We start from the raw sequence: 19,438 nt of genomic DNA, 5'->3' as shown, positions 1-19,438 counted from the left end.
CCTTGCTTGGATGTTAACTCGCTCTAGTAAATCTGGAGAATCGATGCGTCCTGACAGAAGATCAGAGATGAATAAGGCTCTTGCAGTTTCTCTACGACGCTGGAGAGTATCGAGCTGGATGAGTTGACACCGACTCTCGTAGCTTGGTAGACGAACAGGTTCGCGCCAAGGCAGGCGTCGAAGAGCATACCGTATAAATTTTCGTTGAACGCCTTCAATTCGATCGCTGCTGTTCATGTAATTCGGGTTCCAGACCGCCGAACAATACTCCAGCGTAGAGCGCACTAAAGAGCAGTATAGGCTTTTGAGACAGTAAATGTCTGTAAAGGATTTAGCCGTACGGAAAATGAAGCCCAGGCTTCGCGATGCTTTACCAACAACATACGAAATGTGATTCTTAAATGTAAGTTTCGAATCTAACAGCACTCCAAGATCCTTAACGCAGCTCACCCGGGAAACAAGAGCTCCAGACAAGTTATATTCAAACTCAATGGGATCTTTTTTTCTGGTGAACGATATCACAGAACATTTCGCCGGATTCAGAATCATTCGGTTGTTTTCACACCATCTGCTGAAAGTGTCGAATTGCTGCTGCAAATATTGTGCGTCCGATCGGCTCCTAATTCTGTTGAAAATTTTTAGATCATCTGCATACGACAACCGTGGTCCTTTCAGCTGATAGTTTACATCGTTGAAATAGAGAGTGAATATTAATGGTCCGAGATGACTTCCTTGCGGAATACCAGTCGTTGCGGAGAACAGTTTGGAGTATGCATCACCTATGTTCACACTGAGTTGACGGCCAACGAGATAGGATTGAAACCATCGCAGGAGTGATCCACTGAAGCCAAGTTTTTCCAATTTAGCGACTGCGATATCGTGATTGATTTTGTCGAAAGCTGCAGATAAGTCAGTATATATAACATCAGTTTGTTGATTCGCATCAAACCCTTCGGACACAAAAGAGGTTAGAGATAGTAGATTCGTCGACGTAGATCGATTCGGCATGAATCCGTGTTGGTCTTTAGAAATATATTCCTTACAGTGAAAAAACACTGGCTCCACCACGACTAACTCAAAGAGCTTGGAAATGGCACAGAGCGCAGATATTCCTCGATAATTGTCAATGTTTCTCTTATCACCTTTTTTGTGGACAGGAAAGATGAAAGCTGCTTTCCACAATTGAGGAAAAATCGCGGTTGTCAGTGACATTTTGAATAGTTGACAGAGAGGTTCCACCAAACCAGATATACACTTTTTCAAAAACACAGCAGGGACACCATCTGGCCCAGGAGATGACGATGCTTTAAGCTTGGATGCTGCTGATACAATATCCGAGTGCTCCACATGAATCTCACTCACTGACCGTTCGAGTTGGGCCACGCCGCTAGCTGCAACGTCAATCTGCTGCGAGGACAGAGTCTCACTGACGAACACACTCGCAAATTTAGAGGCGAACAATTTGCATATGGCTTGTGAATCATGCCCAACTTCACCATTCAAGAACATTGTAGAAGGTAAGCCGGTTTCTTTCCGCTGCTCATTGACGTATCTCCAAAACGATTTAGGATCCGACTTAAGCTTACGTTGCATTTTTCGTTGGTAGTTTGAAAAACAAAAACTGTTCAGTTTTTTAAAATCGTTATTGAGCCTTACATAATAAGCTCTAAGTGACAAGGTACGGCGTTTGGTAAACTTTCGTAATGCTGCTCTTTTCGCAGTTTTTAGCTGACGTAGCTCGGCTGTCTGCCAGGGGGATTGATCACTTCGTTGATTACACTTTGGGACATGACGGTCGATAAGGTAGCTCATTATATGGCAGAACGTTTCAGCGGCGGAGTTCACATCATCCTTGCTTAGCACAGAATCCCAGTTAATACTTTGTAAAATATTCAAAATGCTGCTATAGTCGGCCCGCTTATAATTGTAACACACGGTGGGCGCGTGGCTCGAAAACTTCATAAGCGGTACGTCCTGGAGTGTAAGATGTAGAGGCGGATGGTGGCGAACATACTTTACTAGCGGGGTGAGGGCGGTGGAAATATACGGCGATTGATCTCTGGCATTGACGAAGCATAGATCTAAAATCCGGTCGTTCTCGTTCGTGGTGCTGTTGATCTGCTGAAGTGTAGCCGTGCTATAGCCATCCAGAAGAGTGATGCTGCCAGGATGAAAAACAGATTCGTCTGGGTCGGGTTGTAGAAATCCGTTATGAACGGAACGCCACTTTATTGTAGAAAGGTTGAAATCGCCGATAATCATGATTTCGTCGGTGAGTTGCGCCATCGCGGAAACAGAAGTCAATGATTCAGAATGAGAATCAACTAGTGCAGAGTCGCGAATTTTATCGGGAGGGAAATAAACCACACATATATATAATGTTCGATTTCCCAATTTTATCGCTGCCCATACTTGTTCGATGCTGCTCCAAGCGTCATTTGTTATATGTTGAACTTTTAATCCACGACGCACAGCGAGCAAAACACCGCCACCGGAGGATTTGTTGCTGTTGAGAGGGCTACGATCACATCTGAGAACCTCGTAGTCAGAGCAAATCACCTGGCTGGATAGAGTCTGCTCATTTAGCCATGTTTCTGTCAATGCGATGATGTCGTAACAGCAGTCGGAGGTAGCTAGACGATAGGTATTTGCACAGGAATTCATGCCTCCCACACTTTGATAGTATAAGTGGATGGGCGACGATTTTAGGCACGGAAGGCTGACCGGCACTTCTCGATTCATTCGTCTGGAATGTACACCGGGGCGATTGGAATGACTGCTAACATTTGTTGAGTGTTCTAACATATATAATATAGCATCGTCAAAACTGAAAAAATGGCAACGAAACTAACGAGATCCCACTATTGCATAAGAATGTTATAGCAAAAGTTATGTACATTATTGGCCCAAAGCAACTCGTTGCTGTTGTGCTGTCTTATGACAAACGTCATTTAGGAGTAAAGTGAGTTAGATATGCCCATTGGCGTGCGCACGGGGTGGCAAGGGGATGGGAGCTATAGCCCCCCTAATGTTCTATTTTTTTGATATTTTAACCCTTAATTTTAATCCTTTCATGCCCAACTTTTTTCTAGTGCATGTAGGGTTTCAAAACTATTTTTCCTTGAAAACGGTGGGGTCAAGAAACATGAAAAGCCTATTTTCATAAAGATAGGTGCTTCCATGACAGTGCTAGAAGCTGGTCAATTTTTACCTTCTAATGCTCAATACAATTCTCCTAGAATAATTACAATAGTCCAATTACGAGGAAAACGTAGCCAACGATAGCCTAAATTGATAAGTTCATCGGAATGCAATCAGACTAATTGCAATAACTTCAGTTCTAGAGCTGATCCTTGTAACTGTTAATACTCAAAATGAAGGCAATAATCACATTAATGAGCCTTACTTGTTTTTGTGAACAAATCTCGCCTCAATCGAAAGTTATAGCTGTTTAAAAACGTTGTTGTCCACAAACAACATGGGCATGAATGGGTTAACTGTTTCCATTTGGCAACATACCGAATTCCGTGATAAAAAGCCTTTTCAAGAGATATATCGTATCCATCCAGAAAAATGAGTACCACGGAAAAATGAGTTTCAAAGTTTTAAGGGTTACATTGAACCAGCTTCTGAGTGGCCATTTTACCAGTCAAGAGCGTTCATAATATTTACAAATGGGATGAAAAACAGTGCTGAATTCTGACTACTTGTTGTACACATCGACATGTCATGCAAATTGAATTAAAGTCCTGAATGACGATATAACTACGTGTATTGATAAGAGATGAATAAAAAAAATAAATTTTAAATGCAGCTTTGTATTGTAAATTCTTGGCTGAAGTGCAATCTCTGAGTTACAGCTGAGTATGCAAGTAATCTTCATTATACAAATGAGAAATCTAGAACTAAAAGAAAGTTTTGAAATGCATCTTGGAATAAAAAAAGATTTTCTTCGGTTTGCAGTTTTAACCCTTTCATGCACAACTTTTTTCTCTGGTATATAGGGTTTCAAAACAATTTTTCCTTGAAAACGGTGGGGTCAAGAAACACGAAAAGCCTTCATAAAGATAGGTGCTTCCCTCGCAGTGCTAGAGGCTGCTCAATTTTTATCTTTCAATGCTCAATGCAATTCTCTTAGAATATTTACAATAGTCCAATTGCGTGGAAAATGTAGCCAAAGACAGTCTAAATTGATAAGTTTTATCAATTTTCAAAAATATTGCAACATAACGAAGATATATGAAAAATTCATTTTCCGTCGTCAACGTACACTGTTCCTGGCAGCACTGCTCCATCGGAATCCAATCAGACTAATTGCAATGAAGTTAGAGCTGGTCCTTGAAACTATTAATACTCAAATGAAAGGCAATAGTCTCATTTATTAGCTTTACTTATTTTTGTGAGCAAATTTTGCCTTAATCAAAAGTTATAGCTATTTAAAAACGTTGTTGTCCACAAACAACAAGGGCATGAATGGGTTAATATTTTCCACTATGCTATATTTCTTCTTATTGGAGAACAATTTTGATAAAAACTATTTTTTCTCTATTAAGGAGAAAATTTAAAACCATCTCTGGCGGTGAAAAGCACAAAACCTATAACCAAATTAGTTAAGGAATACGCTTTTTGACTTCGTCTCATCATAATCCGACACTAACTTAGACGGCGCCAGTGGTTGAGTGGTAAGCGTGACCGTCACTCATTCCAGTTGGTCTGGGTTCAATCCCAACCGAGGTCGTTGAGATTTTTCTGAGGTGAACAAATCTGTGGTCACGTCTTCCTTCGGAAGGGAAGTACAGCCGTTAGTCCCCGGTCCATGAGTTTGATGGATCGATATCTAGTCCAGAGAGTGGAATCGCCTCTCTGGCGTCGGTAAAGAAGATGTAAAATCAAACTTCTATACTTACTAACAAATATCTCCTCCTCCCGTTATACTTGTGGAGTGCGTAGTAGTATATACGGCCTCTAGCAAAAGCACGTATCAGACTAACATTTCTTCTTTTGCCTTCCGCGATTTACGCTCGGGCCTGGCCGGTGCCGGTATTGATCAATAAAAAAAACACTTTAGGGTTACCAGGAGTTGCACATTGAAAGATGTTTCGCTATTCCCAAGCATAATTATCTACTGATTCCCTGTGCAACTACACCTAGTCCAGATCGATAACGGAGTAGCAGCCAGGGGTAGTCGCACAAGCTCAAGCTCAGAATCCGACACTAATTTAGTGATAGGACTAAGCTAGCGCTGGATCTTGCGGGACATCACACTTGACTAGGGGTTTGCTCAGGAACACAAATTGTGTCTACGTTTTTTGGAGCTTGCGTCATTAAGGCGCTAGCTTAATCCTGTCACTAAGTTAGGGTCGGATTCTGATGATACGAAGTCGAAACGCAAATTTCATAACTGATTTAATATTTTGTTAAAACAATATATTTGAGTGTGGTCTGCTAAGAAAGCAATACCCATTACAATAACTATTGGGTTATTTGCCCTAGCATATAAGCCACATTTCCAAGCTGTCGTGTAGTTTTTTAAAGTTTGCTTTTAGAACATCTGAATAAATTCCGATGAATACTTTGGAAAAATTATAATAACGAATACAGTGTAATATAAACTAAAAAAAAATGCATGTTTAAATTTCTTATTTCATGGAAAGTATGTGATATATAATGCTGCCTTTAGGAAAAATGTTCTTGAAGAACGACCAACAACCAACCTGAACGAAACGTAACAGAAGGTTCAGAAGGCGATCAGTACAGCAGTCAACTGAGTCACACGAGGAAATCAATGGAACAACTGGTTCGATGTGGCGTGCCAACAAGCAACAGATGAGCAGAATCAAACCAGAAGCTCAATGCTCGCGGTGGTTACATGTCGGAACAGTGTAGTGAGGCAAAACCAGCTGAAAAAGAGCATCATTAGGAATAAAAGTACCCGGTACCGATAACAATCAACGAACGGGCGATCACCTGTTGACCGATTATATAGGAGTGAAGGAAGCACTTTGAGTTTTTGAACAACAAATGCACACAAACAGAATAAAACTTGAGAATTATGGATCGGCGCACTAGACGCAGTGTAAAACGATATTCGGGAGCTGCAGAAAAACCAACCACCTGATCATGAAGATAGATGGAAAAGTTTGCATGGTTGGATGGCGTCATGACTTATCGACTATAATTATTATCGAGATGTAACGTCCCTCAATTTTTTTTTTGCGCTACTCTTCCGTATTCTGTTTAGCAGACATAGGCCCATTGACAGAATATTTTGTCAGTGATTGCCACAGCGATTTAAGAGAAGACGAACGAGCCATTACACTATGACAATACTATCTGTCGTTGTGTCATCGGCGTTTGCTTCTTTATTGGGGTTGCTGGTTATTGCTTTGAAGGCACTAGGTGCAATTTTGTTTCTGTTCAGTTGGTATTGCCAGTAGGTTTCGAGATACAAAATGTATCAGTTATAGGGTGGCCTTTTGATTTTGTTTTAGCAGCGTATGTCAAAGACTGTTTGTTAGTGTTGTTTTTTCTTAGCTTCGGCGTATGGCTTTCCGTAATGTACCATCTGGCTATAGAATTACAGATCTGGATTTTAACGTTGTCATGTTCGACTTAATGTTACACGTAACTCTTTGCAATGACGTTGACGGTGGTTGAGTGGTAAGCGTGACCGCCACTCATTCCAGTTGGCCTGGGTTCAATTCCAGCCGAGGTCGTTGAGATTTTTCTGAGGTGAAAAAATCTGTGGTCCCGTGATACTTGTGGAGTGCGCAGTAGTATATACGGCCTCTAGCAAAAGCAAGTATCGGACTAACAATTCCTTCTTTTTCCTTCCGCGATCTACGTTCGGGCCTGGCCGGTGCCGGCATTGATCAATAAAAAACACTTTAGGGTTACCAGAAGTTGCACATTGAAAGATGTTTCGCTATTCCCAAGCATAATTATTTACTGATTCCCTGTGCAACTTCAGCTAGTCCCGATCAATAACGGAGTAGCAGCCAGGGGTGGTCATACAAGCTCAAGCTCACGTAACTCTTTGCAATGACGTTTTCTGTCTTCTCGACGTAACTATTACGGACGGAGTGGTGCTGTATATGTGCTTAAGATTAAGCTCCAATAACTGTTTCATCTCGTCTACTGCTGGTCTAATATGAGTAAATAGAAACAGCATATTCCCGTATGCATAACAATATTAGTTAGTCAAATTTCGCTAAAAGGATGGGTCAAATACAAAATAATTTACCAACATTTATAAACGAAATTAAACAGAAGGGAAGAACTTCAACAGTTCTTGGAATATCTTGTCTACAGACCATCTGTTCCTGTGGTTTGAAGGGCAACATTTTCATCGCAACCGGGATGTGCAGTAGTGCCTGGAAGAACATCTGTTGCTTTTTCTCAAGTCCCACCATTGTTCCGTTCGGTTTGGGCGGATGTGGCGAAAACACGTGCTTGTTTGTGACGACGCTAAAATAAAGATAACAATATATATTTCCAAATTGCTAGAAGTTATCGTTCTAGAGTTCATAACCCATAGTTGCTCCAGTTATATCGCTGAGGAACAACATGGCTTTATGCCAAAACGCTCGACCAGCAGTAATCTTGTCCTTTACACATCTACCATTGCGCGTGCTATGCAACAGAGATATCAAATTGATGCTATATATACCGATTTTTCTGCGGCCTTTGATAAGATCAACCACCGTATCGCTGTTGCTAAACTTGAACGTCTCGGATTCAATGGTTCACTGCTGCTTTGGCTACGATCCTATCTAATCGGCCGTAAAATGGCTGTGAAAATAAGCGATTCAACATCATCATTTTTTGCCGCTACTTCCGGAGTTCCACAGGGGAGTCATCTCGGACCTTTTATTTTCCTTCTTTATCTGAACGATGTTCACAATAGTATTGAGGTCCCTAAACTTTCTTATGTCGACGACTTCAAATTATTCCACATCATCAAAAGTAGAACTGATCAGGAATTTCTCCAATCACAGCTTGATAATTTTGCTACCTGGTGTATAGCAAACCGAAAGGTCCTTAACGCCTCGAAATGTTCGGTAATATCTTTCTCAGGTAAACGTTCACTTCTGTCGTATGATTATAATTTATCTGGGATAGTTTTAAAAAGAGAAACTGTGGTGAAGGATCTTGGGGTTATGCTGGATTCAAACCTATCGTTCAAAGAACATATCGCATACATCACCGCGAAAGCTTCCAAAGTTTTAGGTTTCGTATTTCGTGTCACAAAATCCTTTAAAAATATACAGTGCTTGAAATCGGTCTACTGTGCGCTTGTCCGCTCCACCCTTGAGTATGCATCGGTTGTTTGGTCACCATTTTACCAGAATGGTGTACAGAAAATTGAAGCAATCCAACACAAGTTTGTACGCTTTGCCCTTCGTCATCTCCCATGGAATGATCCAGAAAATTTGCCGAACTACAACAGCAGATGCAACTTAATACAGCTTGATACACTAAGTGTTCGCCGAAATGTCGCTAAAGCTTCATTTGCTTCTGATCTAATGAAAGCCAATATTGATTGTCCAGAGCTTCTTCGGACTCTAAACTTCAACACCAGGAGCCGAAATTTGCGAACCCATAATTTCTTTCATTTACCTGTTTCACGGACTAACTATGGTTATAATAAACCCATTTCCAGCTTCTGTCGCATATTCAATCAATGTAGTGATGTTTTCGATTTTCACCTCTCCCGTTCTGTACTTAACCGTAAATTTAAACGAATCCTATCTAGTTCATAGTATAAGAGTATACCATGTTTGTTTTGTTAGCGTATGTTACCTGTAGAATATCTGTTAGTTTAAGTTGAATATGATGTTATGTGTATCATTAGGATTTGATGTAATCTGTTGATGCGAAAAGATGAGGAGGTTTTATGCCTATTCAAGAGAGAATTTGTTATGTTCTGCTTGAACGGGCTTTTCCCTGCTCCAAACAAACGAAACGAAATAAACAATGGAAATATTGAAGTCAAATTACATGATCTCGCTCCACTTACTTGCAAAGTGGCAATTAAAAGGTTCATATCGTATTTCGTAGAATTGAAATCTATTACGGAGGACACATGGGGAAACTACTTTCCAAGTATTTCAAATGGTGTTTTTGTTGTGAGAATACGGATATAACAACCCATTCCCTCTACCTTACCCTGCAGTACAAATCAGAAGGGGTGATACAATTACACAGCGAACCCTTTGTATTTACCAAGGACAGACCAATACGTGTCAGCTCTGTGAACAAAGGGAACATTACGGACAACCCAGAAACGGCCAAGGAAAGCTCACCTGCAGCTAAAAATGTTCAACCCTGCTCCAATATATTTACCTGGATCACAAACGGTTGCCAAATTTGAGAATTGAAACCGGTGTTCAGGCAATAATGACAACTGCATAAGGGACCATTCATAAATTACGTAACGCAAAAATTGCCCAAAATTGACTCCCCCCTCCCCCCATATAACAAATTGTCACAAATTTCTCCATCCCCTCTCCCCTATTACGTAACAAATTCCCAGAAATTTTTTTTTTCTTCGGTGAAAGCATGTTACGTAACGATCTAGCTAACTCCCCCTCCCCCCTATGTCACAACATGTCACAACTTGTTGTACCCCCTCCCCCCCCCCCCTAAAAGCGTTACGTAATTTATGACTGGTCCCTAAGCTGTGTCCAGCACTTCAAACTCAGTGAAGAAGCTACCACCAAGGCTGGAGAGTTCACATTCGCGATCCGCAAGAAGTCAGGAAGAACATCTGATCGCGAGTATCAAGGAAGTAATCAAGATGATGATACGGACGTAAACGATAACGAGAAAGACATGGATGACCCCGAAGTTGACGAGAAAACGAACATTTTCCGCCGCTAAAAAAAGCATCCGCACAGTTGCGCCGGAATTTCACAGGCTCTAATAACATTGTAATTTTTATTTTTCACATAAAATATTAAAGACCCACGGCTCCTCCTAACGTATTGAGCAGAGTTAAAAATAATCGAAGCTCTTTTTTGACGGCTGAAAATGAACCTGATGCGACTCGCGGTGAATAGAAAAAATATTCATTCAAATATTCATGTTATTCATTCAGTTGATTATCGTACAATATATTCATTTCACTAATTATCTAGGAAAATGTTTTCAAATGCCGGTCGCTTCGTGTAATAATCGGAGACGAATGACAATCGGCATAGATGAAGGGCCGTACAAGAAAAATGCAAGGGGTGGATAACATTTTTTAATTTATTACTATTATGTAAAATTGTTCAAATAGCAACAGTACCACAAAAAAATCATTCCCATAGTTCTTTCGGAGCTTCCTTGCGGTGCTTAAATTTCATTTACTGTAATTACTATCATGATTGAAGTGAGCCTCATCCAATATAGTTTACATACTAGTATATACCTACTTCAACTAATTTTTTCGATCTCTTTGTTATCTACCTTCGCAGGCATTGCCGGACTATTCACGGTGTTCTCCAGTTTCATATTCACATCGACGGTGATCAACTTCCTTGGCAGTGAAGTCTCCGATCTCAAGTGAGTATATGTCATTATACCGTACGGTCAATAGTTGGTCAGCGATTTTTCGTAGCGTAGCTCAGATACTGGCTGATGGGCGACCTTCAGCTAGGTAATAGTGTTTTTTTGTGACCGGTTCAAATGTTGACGGTAAGCAACAAAAAACAGCTGTTGTATTCTTGATTGCAATGGATCTTTGCGGAATTGGTGTTAGCCACAATTTTGACAGGGGTGAAGAAACTTGCTTGAAATTTCCGGGTTAAACTATTGGCAGTTTAAAGGTTTCATGGCCCATTAATGTTGCATCCACTTAATTGAAATACCGGTAGGAAAAGGTTACAATGTCAACAAGGTGGTTGTTTCGTGTTATGGCGCGACACTGAAAGATTATGTTAGCATAATGGATGGCACTACCTATTTAAATTGTGACAATTACGTTAAATCATTGCCTTAATAGAATTAAATTCTAATAATTGAATAAAATACCCTTCTTTTGTTTTGTTTTCAGGGACGCCTTGTTCTTCTTTCTGCTTCTGATCGATCTATCCAAGGCTGGCATTCTTGCCCAGCTGGCCCTGTGCGGTTCGAGCCAGTCGGAAGTCACTACGAACATAGCCAGAGGCATGGAAATCCTTGGTCCGGCTATCTCACTGGACACGCTGGTCGAAGCGTTGGTCATTGGCGTTGGAACGCTGTCCGGTGTGCAACGGTTGGAGCTATTGAGCGGCTTTGCTGTCCTGTCCGCTATAGTCAACTACATCGTCTTCATGACGTTCTATCCGGCTTGCCTGTCCCTCATTCTTGATCTCTCACGAAACGCAGGCAACTTGATACAGAAAAATAAGAAGGAAAATCTGCTGGCTCGTGTACTGACCGAGGAAGATCAAAAACCGAACCCTGTGGTTCAGCGAGTGAAGCTGATTATGTCCAGCGGACTGATGATTGTTCATGTGCTTAGTCGGTTAACTATCTCCGAGAAGGATTCTGATACGGCCGAGCAAATTATTTCATCTCATAGCCACGAACATTTGGCAGCGCTGAACAAGACTGAGCCAAACGAAATCTCCGAATTTATTATAAGGTAAGCTGCTTGAATTGTTTTTAATATCCTTAAACATCGTTTGTACAAATATCGTCAACTACTCTTTTGTAATCGGAACTCATTGTATGTGATTGTTTGGTTTTGTTCTTTTTGGGCGCACAAGTAGTGGTTTTTGCTGATTTAAAAAAACATGTCCCTTTCAGTAATATCTTTCTCGTATACAGTAAGAAAAATGATATGACTTGTGAGTGTGGAATGTTTTGAACTGAACGAATCCCGTTGAACGTAGAAAGTACCTATCACTCTTAAATATCAATTGTTATCAATGGAACTTCACCAATTTTATTTTTGTCAGAAGACTTCCTGCTTTTCACAAGGTTGGTGGGAATATCATTAGATGGTACCAGACATTCTGTTGTCGTTTCCGTGTTCGGTATCAGCGAACGACGCAGCAAATATTTGCGAACTTGTTTACGAACGTGTTACCGGCGTTCTCAAATGTATTATCTAATAGTCTAAACCGTGCCGTATTAATGAAGGAATGAATGGAATGGCGCGTGGGACTGAGCGGTATTCATTGGTATTCCAAATGCGGTAATCGAATATTTAGCGACAAAATTATAAAAGGTAAATTTTTTTGACGACTTTTTTTCTGGGCGTGTATCCTTTTGATAAACCTTATATTTTTTGTTCAACATTGACCATGTATTATAAAACAATTTTTTCCATCTTCCAGGTGGCTCTCGATCAGCACCGAGCAGATCGTGACGTACATCCTGATCATCGCGTTGGGCGTCAAGTTTGTCTTTTTCGACCGTCACAATCTGTCCGATCAGATTCTGCTTTCGGTAGCGAACGAAGCGGCTGCGGCAGCGGCCGCTGCTGCAGCTAAACGACAGAAACAGCTCGTCCTAAATGCCGAAGCGCAACAACTGGAAGCACAGAACAGCAACAGGCAACAGGAGAAGCATCCCGTTGCTACATTCACCCTAGCCGAAATGGTTCCGGTGGCCGAGAAGGCTACCCAAAGCGAGCTCAGTTTACTGTCAGGCAGACGACTGAGATCGAAAAGTATGGGAGCAGAGGACGAGCTGGATTTAGACAATTTGGACGATGAGTTGGTGGAACAAGAACCAAGACCACTGGATGTCTGTTTGAGTATTCTGAACGAATCCGAAGAAGGAGCAGTAGAATTGACAGATGAGGAAATCAAAATGATTGTTAGAGCTGGAGATGGACATTGTCCACTGTACAAGATTGAAAGCATTATCGGTGACGCGGAACGAGGCGTGAAAATTAGAAGAGATTTAATTCAGAAAGAGGCTGGTTTACCAGTGAATGCCTTCAAGCATTTGTCATACAAGAATTACGACTACTCTAAGGTTATGAATGTTTGCTGTGAAAATGTACTTGGTTATGTGCAGATTCCGGTTGGCTACGCTGGTCCTCTAATGCTAGACGGTCTTCGTTTTTATGTGCCGATGGCCACAACGGAAGGAGCGTTGGTTGCAAGTACCAACCGTGGTTGTAAAGCCATTTCATGCCGTGGTGTAACCAGTTTCGTGGAGGATATAGGCATGACACGTGCTCCTTGTATTAAGTTCCCCAATGTTCTACGGGCAGCTCAAGCAAAGCGGTGGATTGAGACAACGGAGAATTTCGCAATGATCAAAAAGGCATTCGATTCAACCAGTAGGTTTGCCCGTCTGCAGGAATGCCATATAGCTATGGACGGTCCAGTTTTATATACTCGTTTCCGGGCACTTACCGGGGATGCTATGGGAATGAATATGGTTTCGAAAGGATCTGAAATGGCTCTCCGCGAAGTGCAAAGAGCCTTCCCGGATATGCAAATTATTTCGTTGAGTGGTAATTTTTGTTCAGACAAAAAACCGGCTGCAATTAATTGGATTAAGGGGCGTGGCAAACGAGTCGTTTGTGAAACTATAGTACCGGCAGACAAACTACGAAGCATTTTGAAAACCAACTCCCGAACACTGGTACAGTGTAATAGACTGAAAAACATGACCGGATCGGCAGTGGCCGGTAGTATCGGTGGAAACAACGCACATGCCGCCAACATGGTTACGGCAATCTACATTGCCACCGGTCAGGATCCGGCTCAAAACGTGACAAGTAGCAACTGTTCTACCAACATGGAATGTTACGGAGAAAATGGTGATGATTTGTACATGACCTGTACGATGCCGTCGCTAGAAGTTGGCACGGTAGGTGGAGGTACGGGATTGCCCGGCCAGGGAACCTGTCTCGATATGCTTGGCGTGAGGGGTGCTCACCCGACGCATCCGGCCGAGAATTCCAAACAGTTGGCTCGTGTTATCTGTGCCACTGTAATGGCCGGTGAGCTAAGTTTAATGGCTGCCCTAGTCAATAGTGATCTAGTCAAGAGTCATATGCGGCATAATAGGTACATCCCCAAACCGTTCTAACGTGTTCGTTTAGTAATAGTTTTGTTTTCTTCAACAGATCCTCGGTAGCTATGAACCCCGGAATAACGGCTATACCATCCATCAACAATAACAACAACACCACTAGTAGCAGCAGCCTCAGTCCAAGCACTACGTCTGTTGTGATTCACTGATATTTACAATTCGCGGGAACTACCTCAGAGATGCGAACGAGAAATGCGAACAATGTCTAGGTTCTCATTGATTAAATGATCGCAGTTTGCTTTGTCGAATGAAATCAAGTGGATTTTTTTTAATTCGGATATCAGAAAAACGGGGATTGTGTAAGAGATGCAAATGTTCGAAATCTAGAAAATAAATTATTGATAAGAACCTTAACAAACACTGTACAGCGACAAGTGAAGTAAATCAAAATTTAATCGAAAAGTATAAAAGATTGCGGTCATATTGTACATATTAGACCCCAGGCATAAGATGCAAGTGAAGAACCAACTTATTTTTTTATTTTTTTTTTAACAAAAAGCAAATGATCGCTTGCAAAATCGAAACCATTTTTCATTAGAAAATTTTTCTGCTTTTGTACATAACGTAGACTAATTTCTACTGTTTCGTAAGAAAAATAAAATTGCGCCAATGCACGGCTCGGATCTACATCAGAAGCACACGGTACCGATCGCATCGTTTGGCCAGTGTGAGAAGTGTATGCCAAACCTTAGGGAAAAGTTAGAGTAGATGTACTGCAGGGGCATTTGACAAAACGGAACGACTTACAAGTAAGCTATTTATAACTACTAAACATGAATATTTGGTGCTAATTGAAAAGGTAAGAATAAATACAAACAATTCTTACAGATGCCGATGTGTTTACTGTTTTTGTTTCATCTAAAACTATCCATAGTTGCCAATGCCACTAAGAAAGGGGGTCTGTCGCGATGAAGCAAATTGATTACTATTCCTTCATTTAAGCGGTTGTCACTTTTTATTGATCAAAAATGTATACCCGAACCCGGAGAAAACCATCGTGGCGACATATCTAGCTGGAAGAGATATTTTTTGGGGATAACGGTTATCTAGAGTGTGTGTGTTAACAATCCCAACTCCCATTAGCTGGCGTCGGTTCACAGAACAAATTGTTTCCATGTATTTATGCAAATAACTTAGCTCCAGGATTTGGGTAGGTGTTAGCTCAATTGAATTCCGATGACCCATGTCGTATACAAGGCAAACCGTGCTCCGAAGCCATGGTTCCATCAACCACCCCCTTCTTAATATATTTGTTTTTATTTTTTATATATAAATATGTGGAGTGGATCTATAATGTAATTTAAATGGACACAAAATTCAAAGAATTGTGTCATTAGGCAATGTGCTATTATTTGTCATTTCAGAAACAACTCAAGTGAAATCCAACATTTATATTTTTTGCGCGTATGAAGAAAAATCCTGAAAATGGGTTATTAAAAGAAGAATAAAATTGTTTAGTAACTTAAATCGATATAGCTCAATTAGGGTGACCATATCAGGCGAGTAAAAAACCAGGACAGTCGAAAGGGTACTGCTTCCTCCCGTTACCTCTCAATCGGCATTGCCTTTTCTGCATGCTTCGATTGTAAAAAGGTTCTGGGAGTCTGGGAGGAAGAGCTCTGCCAGAAAGTCTCGTCGGAATTCGATCACCAAGAACTTTTTAGATTTACACCAAGGCAGTTCTTGCTACATCACCATCAGCAAACGTTTCATGCTGAGATGTTCTGTGCAGGACCAGCGAGGAGTTTTCAGTACTAAAAACACGACATTGACGTAAATCAGAAACATCAGCGATCCTAAGTAGCTCCCCTGCTCTATGCCTGGAAATCTCCAATGACAACCATCATCTCTCGATTTGAGAACTGCAAAACCGTTCCGTCGTTACCAAAAATTTCTCCGTTTAATTGATTATTATATGAAAACTGGCGGATAGCTTGGTGTAAATAATATCAGTTTGAGCCCTAGCTTGAAAAAATGGACATCCCTGCGTGAACTTGAAAGAAAACAAAATTCAGTTCACGCCTGTCACGATGAATGAAATGTTTGGTAAGTTTCTCTCGTCATTCGTTCTCCCGACACAGAGCATTCAGGTTCGGACATATTCGGTTTCAGAAGGAAACCGATTTTTTTTTCCATTCTACCTACCTACCTAAACATCGGAAGGTACAATTGGGAGATTCGACTGTATTAAGTTTTGTTTGTCGCATTCCGATTGAGGATAAGTATACGTTGCAGTTATGGTTGCGTTCGGTCGTAACTGCGATCTGGAGCATAGTGAAAAGCGAAGACTGAATAAATATAGAAATATATTAGGCTTACAGGATAAAAACCAGGACAAATCAAGCATTTTCCTCTACTTCCCAGGACACCAGGACAGTCAATGCAAAACCAGGACATGTCCTGGGAAACCAGGACGTATGGTCACCCTAGCTCAATTTTTTCTTCAAACTTCAGAATGATTATAATTATTCAATTATTGAAGACTTTTTTTTCATTAGGTCCAATCTGCAAATGAGAGCCCTCTTTTTTCGCTTTCTCTTTTGCTTATTACTGCGAAACCATAAAACTTTTTGAACATTTATTGGTATGTTTCGAAAGATCAAGGTTTTTACTAGCTTCTTATGCATAGAGTTGAAGGGAAATCAGAAAGGTGACCGAGTAATTCTCGGAAGAGAAAGTAAACAAAGAGAGGCTCTCTTTTGCAGATTGGACCTATTGAAAAAAAAAGTCTTCAATTGGTTTTCAAACAGATTTTATGTCTCCTATTAAAGAAGACATGTTTTCATTATAAATACATTTAAAATTTAAAAAGAATAAGAAGATATATAAAAAAAACCCAAAGCGGTACTAAACCGATGCTGCCGATGCGTGTCTGGCAGAAATCCGGCAGGAAAAACCGTAAGGCGAAAAATGCCGCCTGAAACGGTTTTTGCATTTGAGCCGGCAGGCTGCCAAATTTCAGCCAGCCAGACCCCCAGAAATTCGAGCGGACATTTCATTTTATTTAACTGCCAGCTATCATGCGGAAATTCTGCCACTCTCGCCCAAGCGGAGAGACTAAAAAGAATTTTAGATTGTATTGACAAAAGTATTGAACGCCCAGTCACCAAATCTTCTGACAGAGACTGTTCTGCTAGATTTCTGTCAGTCTTGGTTTAGCAACCCTGTCAGATTTCTGCGTGCATCCTGTCGGGTTAGCTGGACTAGGGCGAACTCGGTTTCGCTCGCGTTTTCTGGAAAATTCTGGCAGGAACTTAGCAAAACCCCGGCACAACTCGGACCTGGTCAAACCATTCGGGATTTGATTCGGAATCCTGAATGAAACCAGTATGGATTCCAGCTCAAATGCAACAACCGATTCTGGAACCGATTGGGTCGGAATCGGTGGTCGCATTTGCGTTGGAAACCATCCCAGTGAGCAAATTTTCTGGCAGAGACCGCTCAGCTAGCCCTCTAAGAACGGTTGGTTTCAAAATCGTCCAATGAAGGACGATCGTTGGACCAATTTGGACAACGTCCAAATAACCGTTCAACAAACGTCCATCGTTGGACCCGTGTCGAACGATTTTGAAACAATTTTTTGGACGTCTCAGTGGGAGATTTCTGTGTCTTGGTTTGGCAGACCTGTCAGATTTCTGCGCGTATCCTGTCGGGTTAGTTGAGTTAGAGCGAACTCAGTTTCGATCGCGTTTTCTGGTAAATTTTGACAGGAACCGAGCTAAACCCTGGCATAACTCTGACATAAACTGTGCAAAGATCCTGGTAATTCCTACCTGGTAGAATTTAGCACCAATCGAGCAAAACATCTGACAAAGATGTGGCAGGAAGCGTGCAGAGATCTTGGCCGTACATTTCTGACTGGATTCTGGATAAAAGTGAGCAGCATCGGTTCCCAGTTAAACTCAGCCGGAAATGATCTGGAATTCTGGCTGGTTCCAGTTCGTATTCCGGTTCCAGTGACACAACCGATTCTAACTAGAATCGTTTGTGTCACTGGAGTCGGTGCACGAGCTGGAACCAGCCAGAATTCCAGTTCATTTCCGGCTGAACTTTACTGGGTTGGTTTAACCGCGTTGTTGCATTCGAGCGAATTCGTTGCCAGAATTCTCACACAAATCGCGCAAAATGCTCGCAGAAACTCTGCCAGCATCAATTTCGCTTTGCTCAACTTTTGCTAACTTTCTGCTTGCCACGCTTACCGGGATACACCCAGTGAGAAAATTTTCTGGCAGAGACCACTCTGCTAGATTTCTGTAAGGCTTGGTTTGGCAGCCCTGTCAGATTTTTGCGCGTATCCTGTCGGGTTAGTTGAGCTAGGGCGAACTCGGTTTCGCTCGCGTTTTCTGGCAAATTTTGACAGGAACCGAGCAAAACCCTGTCATAACTCGGACATAAACTGTGCAAAGATCATGGTAATTCCTACCTGGTAGAATTTAGCATCGGTTGTGTCACTGGAGCGGGTATACAAACTGGAACCAGCCAGAATTCCAGTTCGTTTCCGGCTGAACTTTGCTGGGCTTGTATACAATAAACCTTTTGTTTCGAGATGCGCAATGTCACCCCTGGTCGGGGGAGACAAATGAAAACATTTTTTCATGAATTGTGAAGACATTTGAAAAATATACCTGGTATCATCCCCAGTAAAGCTCAGCCGGAATTGAACTGGAATCCTGGCTGGTTCCAGTTCGCACAAGGGGTCCAGTGACACAACCGATTCTAACTAGAATCGTGTTATGTCACTGGAGCCGGAATACGAACTGGAATCAGCCAGAATTCCGGTTCATTTCCGGCTGAGCTTAACTGGGTCCCTGAGTTTAACTGGGTGATGTTATCGGTAGTCTTTACCCCAGTCAAACTACAACCGTAATTTGAATCCGAAACCTGACTGGTTTCTAATAATACCTGTTCTAATACAACAACCGATTCTAGCTCTTAAGCGGTTATATTTGTGCCAGAATTATTATGGAAATCAGCCACAATTTCTGATAGGTCTGATCGGAACGGATTGAATTGGACCAGAAGGACCAGAATGATATGGAACGAATTTCCGAAAACGGTACTCGGCAGTAATGTCAAAGTGAAGTTACACGGTTAAATAAAACAACCTGCAGAATAAGTTCTTTTAACTTACTTTTGAGTTGTTCGTCGCTTTCGCACTTATTAGTGTTGTCAAAAACAAAAAGAGAGATTCGACTCAGTCGAGGTCTTCCGTGGAGGAAGGTACTTTTGAGTTGTTTGGGTTGAACTCAAAATTAGGTAAATTCAACTTAAATTTGAGTATAAAAAACCTATCAATGAGTTGTAATTTTTGCCGTGGTTAAATGGAAACTACCTTCAACACGGTTTACCTAATTTTAAGTTCCCCCACGATACCAAGAGATTGAGTCAAAGGAACTCAATTTTGGGTAGTTTT

At 41.4% G+C, this 19,438-nt stretch overlaps 1 protein-coding gene across 3 annotated transcripts in view; it reads left to right on the top strand.

Annotated features, from left to right (window-relative positions):
• Positions 1-14,860, top strand: part of LOC131677419 (3-hydroxy-3-methylglutaryl-coenzyme A reductase) — a 98,064-nt gene extending 83,204 nt beyond the window's left edge. For 2 of the 3 annotated variants that reach the window (XM_058957232.1, XM_058957230.1), the window contains 4 exons: positions 10,461-10,548; positions 11,039-11,611; positions 12,309-14,000; positions 14,060-14,860. In XM_058957232.1, the coding sequence (XP_058813215.1) occupies positions 11,154-11,611; positions 12,309-14,000; positions 14,060-14,174 (2,265 nt within the window). In that variant the 5' untranslated portion in view covers positions 10,461-10,548; positions 11,039-11,153 and the 3' untranslated portion in view covers positions 14,175-14,860. Of the gene's footprint in view, positions 1-550; positions 1,518-10,460; positions 10,549-11,038; positions 11,612-12,308; positions 14,001-14,059 lie in introns of those variants that run through there. The other variant, XM_058957231.1, reaches the window with a different exon arrangement.
• Positions 14,861-19,438: the final 4,578 nt, after the last annotated feature.

Source organism: Topomyia yanbarensis, chromosome 1 (assembly GCF_030247195.1).
Source record: "Topomyia yanbarensis strain Yona2022 chromosome 1, ASM3024719v1, whole genome shotgun sequence".
NCBI lineage: Eukaryota > Metazoa > Arthropoda > Insecta > Diptera > Culicidae > Topomyia > Topomyia yanbarensis.
This window is presented reverse-complemented; position numbering and strand designations above follow the sequence as displayed.